The following is an 8,168-nucleotide window of genomic DNA, read 5'->3' as shown; positions in this document are numbered from 1 at the left end:
TGAATTAATGACTAAGTATCAATAACTGATACATACAAATAATATGTATTATTTCTTAGCTCTTTAAGCCGCTATGAAATAATATGAACTATATTAATTAATCAATTTTCTGAATAAGCAATTCGAATGAAAATAATTTAGTTCTTCGTATTTTAAACATGATCAATAATGATTAAATTATATCGATATTATGGATTAACTATATTATGTACAAATACAAACATGGCAATAAATGTCGATGAGTCGTCAACTATAAAGGATATCACAAAGCATAACACTGTTTTTTGCTATACATACTAAGAAATCATTTACACTACAAGATATTGTTGCTATATTATAACTGAAGATCTTATCTACTATTATTTTGTGTATGATATGAGCATACCAAATATGGATATATAATTATATAGCATAATATTACAACTGTGTTAAACATAACCTAATATGATCCAATTTATGTAAACATAACCTCTTAATTCTATCAATTATATATTCGATATAAAAACGTACGTGCATATATGAATATGTCCATTCGACAGCCTTTATCACGTTGTTATTAAGTTAATTATCAATAATTAAGTAATACGAAGTATGGGACGTAGCCGTACACCTTCACCAAGAAGAAGAGATCGGTCCCGAGATCGTGATCGAGAACGCGAACGAGATAGAGATCGAAGAAGAAGACGTTCTCGTGAAAGAAGAAGAAGGTATTTTCTTATATTTTTCTATTAGACTTAAATAGTATAAAGATTGCATGAATTTCAAATAATCCTAGATCCGTTGAACGAGACCGAGTAAAGTCGAGGGATAGAGAAAGAGATCGTGATCGTGAACGGGACAGACATAGACGTTCATATAGCAGATCTAGATCAAGAGAAAGGGACAGACCTAAACCCAAATTAAAACCCACAACAGAACGTCCTGTGATTACAGGTATGTAAATCTAATATTAGTAAAGCCCGATATAAATTATAAAATAACTGACTGTTTTAAATGAATATCTTGCAGAGGCTGATCTTCAAGGAAAAACACCAGAGGAACAAGAAATGATGAGAATAATGGGCTTTTGTGGTTTTGAAACTACTAAAGGCAAAAAAGTTGAAGGGAATGATGTAGGAGCCGTACATGTTATTCTTAAACGAAAGTATAGACAATACATGAACAGAAAAGGAGGATTCAATAGACCATTGGATTTTGTAGCATAAAAATTATAAATGTGATGATTCCATAAAATTCTTTACAATTGATAGAGATTCCTTAACCTGTGCAAGTTCTATTGTTTTCATAAATCTAATCAGAATAATAAGACGTACAAATAGTACAAAAAATAGTTTATATAAATGAAAATATAAGTAGACAAAATAAGTGATATAGGTTGACAAAGATAGATCCGTAAAATTTTTCATTTTAAAATTTATTAAACAATTTTTATATAAAAATACTTAAAATACAAGCTTTTTTATAATAAGAAAGTATTAAATATTTTAATTAATAATGTTTCAATCATCCACCCTGAGTCGTTTGCTTTGAGATGTATCATCATCACTATTGCTGTCACAATCATTCATATTCGATGTTTCACTCTCAGTGTTTTCTGGAGCTTGTGTATTGAGCTATAAAGTTTAGAGATATTCTAGAATTATTACAGTACGGATAATTTTGTGAAAAATAATGTATAATGCAATATCTTTTCTTTTACTTACTAAACTGACATCCATTCCCTCAAGCCCCTCTATCAGTTGTGGATTTTTAATTCTAAAATCCCTTGTTATACTTCGTTTCAAGTAATTTTCTAGCGGTATCTAGATTTATACGAATTAAAAATTATGAATATAAAAAGGAACGAAGAACAAAATATTTAATACTTGTGTTTTATACTTACGCCCGTTCTTTTGCCAAGTAGTAATATTTCTTTGTTAAATTGCTCGATTTCATATACTACACGAGGTATTACTTTGGTTTCTTTTAAAATTTTATTCCTTTGAGCGTATGAATCGGATTTTAATTTTAATTTATTTTGATTTTCCTTCAGAAGATATTTTATAATAAAATAAAATAATGATACTGATGACATTGATTTTTATATATAATATATGAAAAATTCGAATTCGACATACCTCTACATATGTTACCAAATTATAGAAAGCAGATTTTAATGATTTTCCAGCTATTTGTACCACCTGAATGAATCTACAACCAGTGAGATTTGTCAATTTCGGTGAACGTATAAATCATTAATTACAAAGTGATATATGTATCTGCAGCACATACTTGACTGCTTGAAACGCTGCATTCTGATCATTCGATTTAGCATAAAAGTATTTTGTAAGATTACCAAGTAAATGATACAAGTATTGTAAATTTTTGAAGGTCAAGTCAGTGGATGGACCTGGTTTGATCAATGTATTAGCTAATGTTTGAAGTGCTTGAGCAAGATAAGATAATTGTCTACATAGATTTCGTTCTTTATCCCTTAATCTGTTATTCCCTGTTAAGACAATATCATTTTTTATGAATATTATAAAATTTTGATTTGGAATTTCAAATTTATATTTACAAGCTTCATCAATTGTTTCAGGTGCTCTAGCTATAGTGTCTTCTGCCTTTAATCGCATCAATAACCATGAAGCACTATCTAATTTTTGTTTAATGTGACCACTCAAAACGTTATAAACTTGTAGTATAGTATCTTCACGTATACTTTTATATGAACCATTTGCTATTAATTCAGTTGCTGCCTACATTTAGGTAAGAATAACAATCAATTTAAGACATAAAAGTTTTGAATATTATGTAACAAAAATTATTGCTTACGTTATCAATGTTTCCAGCTTTTTCACATAATTCCACACAAATTTCATTCAATGTATCTCCACATTCTTGACTATGTTCTTCCAAGTTCAAGAAGAATTGTATGATTGTAGGAACAATAGGGCTTCGAATATCTTCTACTTGAATAATTTCTTTTATACATTCGAGCATCTTTTTTAGTGAAAAAAGGGATTTATATAAACAAAGAAGATAGTTTTCATGAAAGATATACTAACCTCTTCAGAATTGTAATCTTCGAAGTTAATCTTATATGTAAATTGTTCTATTATTTGTAATAACAGAAGTGATACTTTCTCCCTGTCATCATTGTGCGTTTCTTCTGTAAGAAACTTCTTGAGGTACGACTTCAATGAAAAAATAATTTCTTGTAATTGAGAATTGATATTTGTAGATTTTGGTTCCTTCTTGGATTGTACTTCAACTTGAAACAGTAAATAAAATTGTGATTTAAATTTTCGAAATAACGTAGTAAATTGTTAGATAAATACATACAAATTGAATTGAGAAATTTTGGTAATTCAGATGAGAGTAATGTACATATACAGCAAGAAATTTCCTTGAAACATTGTAAAGCCAATATAGTTACTTGTTCATCATTTATAAGTGCCTCATCCAAATTTTGTACAAAATATTTATAAAGCAATCTAAAAATGATTTCATTATTATTATTATGCTTTTATTGGCACTATTATTCTATTTCAGAACTTACCTTCCAACATCAATATATGTATTTATATAGTTATGATTTTGCAATTGAGAGGTATCCTGTATAAATGATTTTGTATGTTGTAAGAGTTGTTCACATGTTTGTAATATATAGCAACAAAAGCTGTGGTCTCTTCTAAGTGCAACATCATTTTGAGTAGAAGACCTTCTATTTATGAATTATAATTCATTTTTAAAATAAAAATAAGCAATTTAAAACCATAGAAACATTCAGAATGGTTTACTAATTGCAACGCTCATTTCGATCATCATGGTACTTACGAAAATAAGAGCGGTAAACTTTGACGAATTACATCCAAATCCATAATAGTATTTGGTATTTTGATATTATTTGATTTAGCCGGCTTTTTAGTTGTATTATTGGGATCTCGGTCCTTTTTAGATTTATTACCATCACTTTTTTTCGTTTTTGTGTTTTGCTAGAAAAATTCATAGTAAATGTCATGATTTTTGATACAACAGCTAAGTAAATAAGATCCAAATACAGAAATCAAGAGCACGCAGTAAAAGAGTAAGAGATTAGTATAGGAGAGATAACCAGCAAGAAAGGAAACAATAAGGGTGTAGACTGGATTAGGAAATTGAAAAACAAGGAAAACGAAAGAGTGGAGAGAGGGGAATATCTAGTTAAGGAAGTAAAGATTTATGCAACAGATAATAGACATACATAATAGTTAAGGGTTACATGGTAGACATTAGATAAGGGATAGTAAAATAAGGGTAGCATAAAGTTGTGTGTGTAAAGTGAGAATGCAAGAAAATAAGGAGAATAATTTTGTTGTAAACTGAGTTCCTTTTATGGCCATGAAGCTAAAATAAACGATATTATATAAAGAAAAATTATTTTACCTTTTTAATAAAGTCTATCAAACGTGTATATCCTTTGAACAAATTGTTAGTATCATGAGAGCTTTCCTCATTCCCCTTCGACCATTCTCCAATTCGAAACGCCATTAAAGCCTCATATATCCCAATGACCATACCAAGATTCTTTAACTTGATCTCTGGCTTTGGAAAATCTCCATGAAGTAAGTCAGTTCCATGTTCCTAAAATTATTGAGGTTTATTTTTACATTAACATATCAACGCCACTTTCTATATTGACGTTTAAATTTTAATTACCAAATTTAAATGCTCCAATTCTGTAATTGCCATTTTCCTACACAGTGATTTCAAAATATCATGTAATTTTTCAAGAGTATGTGAATTTTTTACAACTGTATTAATATATGTCTTTTGCAACGTAAATATCAATTGAGCAATAGGTTCTTGCAATACTACTTCCACTCCATGGACATCTGTGCACAATTCTAATTTTACAGGTGGCAAGGTACTATCATCTGTATGAAGATATAGATTCAAATGTGAAAGGAGCATGTCTACTAGAATTTCTGTTATTTCGGGATTTTTGATCACAGTACCATACAGGCCTAAAAACGTAATTGAGATTAAGAAAATGGCAGTATCAAACAACAAATTGTTGATCATTCAAACAAATTTTCCGTACCTTCGTACAAGTGTAATCTGGTTTCATACTCATAAGTAAAGGTCTTTTTTAATATATCCGATATTTCATAATATAAAGTTTTATCACAGTCTGTAACCGATTTTCTTCGTTGCGAATTATACTCCAAAGTTACCTAGATCGAGTGATAAAAATTGTAGAATTTTTTTCATAAAGATAAGTGGAAGTAGTTTTTTTCCATTTTTATTTATGATCTTTATATATACCTGAGTTAATGTTGACCTAGAACTAGCACTCATTGAATCATTAAATTGACTAAGTCTAAAGCTAAGTTGGGAATGCATGTTTGTATATTTTAACATTTCAAGATATCCTGTCACAGCTGTTTGTCGTTTTAATGCACCTTTCCTGTAAAGAGCTTTTCTCAAAGTCAATAAAAGGTTTTCTCGTATATTTGGTGAAACACGCGCCAATGGAAAAATAGCATACAAAACTTGATTAGCAACTGTAGGATGTAAAAATAACAATCGTTCGAGGATAGTTATAATCCAGACTTGATGATCCAAAACAACTATTGACAATTCTTGGCACATATACTTTAAACAATCTAGAAAACATTTGTTTTAAGTAGGATTAAAGAATAGAGTCACATTTGGTGCAATTCCCTGATAATATTATTGCTTTTTTACCTGTATAGTGTGTTGTAGGCATACCACCTGCTACTATTTTATTAATCAACTCTTGTAACACAATAGGAATTGTCTCGTGACGTTTCTTAATTATTTCTCGTATTATTTCGGATCCAATACTCCACATAGCTGTTGCATTATTTTTAGATTTTTGATCAGCATTCATTAACGTAAAAGCTAAATTTGTAAGTCCCCTTAGTACTAAATGACGATCTTTATTGCTGTAAAATTAAAATTAGACAGTAAAATAAAGCATATATGTGAAAAAATAAATATTAATTAAATTGACCTGCTATCAATGACTTGTCGAATAATCCCAATTATATTGCAAGGTGTAGGTAAAAGTTGTCTCATCCATGCACTGTTTTGTCGTTTTTCTTTTTCTAAGCTACTATTAACCACAGCCAATCTTAATATCTCAAATATCTGTTAAGAATATTTTACATCAGAATAATAAAGTAAAAATACAAATTTTTGATTTCATACTAAGTTTTTTACTACCTGATCTTCATATATTGTAGAAACTGACATGAGTACAGAGAGCATAAAGGGTTGTAGCACGTACTCTGGGGCATGAGACACATGTTTAAGGAAACGGATAAAATCTTTCATGTTTTCATGATTTAACTGAGCAGCTTGGTACACATGATACAAAACAGTGCTCTCAATGTCTTGTACCTCTTTTAAATTAATTATATCTATAAATATCCATATAAAAACAAAAATGGCAATTAGAAACTTATGCAATGAATATACACAGATTTTAGTTACATATTTTACATACCAATATTTTCAAGACTATTACTGTCATCAGACAAATTTGTTTTTGAATAACATAGCTTAAAGTATTTGGACAAGGCATTCAAAAGCTTTCTATTATCTTGATTTGGACATAATTTTAATGTCTGGTATGTGAATGAGGGTACTTGATCCAGAGGGAGATTTGGAAGAGCAGAACATAATGTCCTCAAAACCTCATTACGATCTGTTTTATCTAGTACCATATCCCTTTATATGGGTAAAATCAAATAACTCTTTTATCTCTAAAATTTCATATATGTAAGATTTAATCATATAGACACAAAAAGTCAGTTACCCAAACATTTTTGCCAAAGATGGTAAAAGATTGACGTTCCAATGATAATTACATATGGCTTTAATAATTAGTGATTTATATTCAGTTCCAGAAACTTCAGCATCTGCATGTACAATATATTTTTCATTTTCCAGTGCCTCCAGTAATGCAGGTAATAAATCCTTCCAACTGAAAAAGGAAGAAAATGGTTTAAAAAACTTTCATGCAGAAAGAAAAAGAAGAGGAGAAAATGGGAGCAAAAACAAATTGCTATACCTGCATAGCTCATTATCATTATTACGAATATTTGTGAGACAGAAGTCAACAAGTTTGACAAGATGTTGCTTTGAATAGTTTGGCAAGTCAGAAATTATTCGGTTAACGATCGCATTTGCTTGCCCTAGAGATATGTTAGTTTCCTCCAAATTTTTTAACGTAGATTCAATCACTTTTCGTCGCTTAGTTTGACAGGCTTCAGAATTGGAAAATGCTTGCAGAAGGTCATCTAATGTTTTTAATCCATTCGATTTACAAATACTGCTATGTATTAATCGCGTAAGCTAATGAAATTACATTTTAATCTTAAATGTTACCACCACATACGTCAGTCATAAAATCGTAAGTTATGGTTGAAATGGAATATTTATGATTACCTGTTCCACGCTCGATTCTTGAACAAATGCGCATATTTCTGATTTATTGCCACGTTCTCTCAATTTTTCAAACCGTTGACTCATATTTCGATATTTTAAATCTACTTGTTGCTTTTACCTTTCTTATTCAGAATAAATTTAATATAATTCACGGAATTTTCAATTGCTTCGTTACTGATTGACTTCAATCTATCAAGAATGTAAGATTTCAAATCGTTGTAGAATACAAATACATGTGCGCAAGTATTATATTATTCATAAGTTCGACAAAGCTTCGTATAGAGGCCGTACCTTCAGAGATGCATATCTCTGATATTTGATGTTTGAAGAAAAAAAAGGCGGGAAACGTCTTTCACTCAATAATTAATCTATTGTACATGTTAATCTGATATATTCGTAGCGTTTCTGACAATTAGTATTAACTGCTATTGTATATTTGTTTAAGATGGAAGAAGATTGCATGTTTAGTATTAGCAGAGAGGAGTATTAGGAATTATAACGGCTCTAATTCAACGCGTGAAATTAACATTCATTCGCCACTATAGCTTAAAACGTGGACTGTTTCGCAACTCTAATACAAATTAATTTTACTCACTAGTAACGATAATAAAATCGCGACTTGCCCGATATGGAGCCTATCAGTCAAAACACAAACTACTACTCAACTACTACTCCAATTTTGCTATGAACATTCCAAATAACTTACAAGTTTAACAATTTCATAAAAA

The 8,168-nt window shown here is 29.8% G+C and overlaps 2 protein-coding genes across 9 annotated transcripts; one reads left to right on the top strand and one right to left on the bottom strand.

The window, feature by feature from the left end:
* The first annotated feature begins 175 nt into the window (after positions 1-175).
* LOC126924601 (U4/U6.U5 small nuclear ribonucleoprotein 27 kDa protein) lies at positions 176-3,486 on the top strand. 4 transcript variants are annotated; one of them, XR_007713594.1, is made up of 6 exons: positions 176-707; positions 776-933; positions 1,009-1,216; positions 2,579-2,748; positions 2,832-3,170; positions 3,224-3,486. XR_007713594.1 is itself a non-coding variant. In XM_050739323.1 (4 exons), the coding sequence occupies exons 2-4, from the start codon at positions 592-594 to the stop codon at positions 1,203-1,205; spliced, it is 471 nt and encodes a 156-aa protein (XP_050595280.1). In that variant the 5' UTR covers positions 176-506; positions 581-591; the 3' UTR covers positions 1,206-1,233. The 4 variants fall into 4 exon arrangements, 2 of the variants coding, with proteins under 2 accessions (XP_050595280.1, XP_050595279.1); XR_007713593.1 differs by having other exon boundaries at positions 2,832-3,486; XM_050739323.1 differs by lacking the exons at positions 2,579-2,748; positions 2,832-3,170; positions 3,224-3,486 and having other exon boundaries at positions 176-506; positions 581-707; positions 1,009-1,233.
* LOC126924556 (Fanconi anemia group I protein) lies at positions 1,394-7,693 on the bottom strand. Of its 5 annotated transcripts, none has more exons than XM_050739192.1 (22): positions 7,441-7,692; positions 7,064-7,347; positions 6,809-6,976; positions 6,497-6,720; positions 6,214-6,410; positions 6,002-6,138; positions 5,713-5,933; positions 5,290-5,630; positions 5,066-5,198; positions 4,681-4,988; positions 4,408-4,605; positions 3,820-3,977; positions 3,542-3,706; positions 3,325-3,476; positions 3,048-3,253; positions 2,815-2,982; positions 2,558-2,738; positions 2,272-2,488; positions 2,118-2,190; positions 1,883-2,026; positions 1,704-1,802; positions 1,394-1,613 (listed from the first exon to the last, which is right to left on the bottom strand). In XM_050739192.1, exons 1-22 carry the CDS (start codon positions 7,522-7,524, stop codon positions 1,500-1,502), a joined length of 3,972 nt encoding a protein of 1,323 aa, XP_050595149.1. In that variant the 5' UTR covers positions 7,525-7,692; the 3' UTR covers positions 1,394-1,499. The 5 variants fall into 5 exon arrangements, with proteins under 5 accessions (XP_050595149.1, XP_050595150.1, XP_050595147.1 ...); XM_050739193.1 differs by having other exon boundaries at positions 3,542-3,703; XM_050739190.1 differs by having other exon boundaries at positions 2,272-2,738; positions 7,441-7,693.
* Positions 7,694-8,168: the final 475 nt, after the last annotated feature.

The sequence above is a fragment of the Bombus affinis genome, chromosome 14 (genome assembly GCF_024516045.1).
Source record: "Bombus affinis isolate iyBomAffi1 chromosome 14, iyBomAffi1.2, whole genome shotgun sequence".
NCBI classification, from domain to species: domain Eukaryota; kingdom Metazoa; phylum Arthropoda; class Insecta; order Hymenoptera; family Apidae; genus Bombus; species Bombus affinis.
The sequence above is the reverse complement of the archived record's forward strand: the minus strand, read 5'-3'. Positions and strand labels throughout refer to the sequence as shown.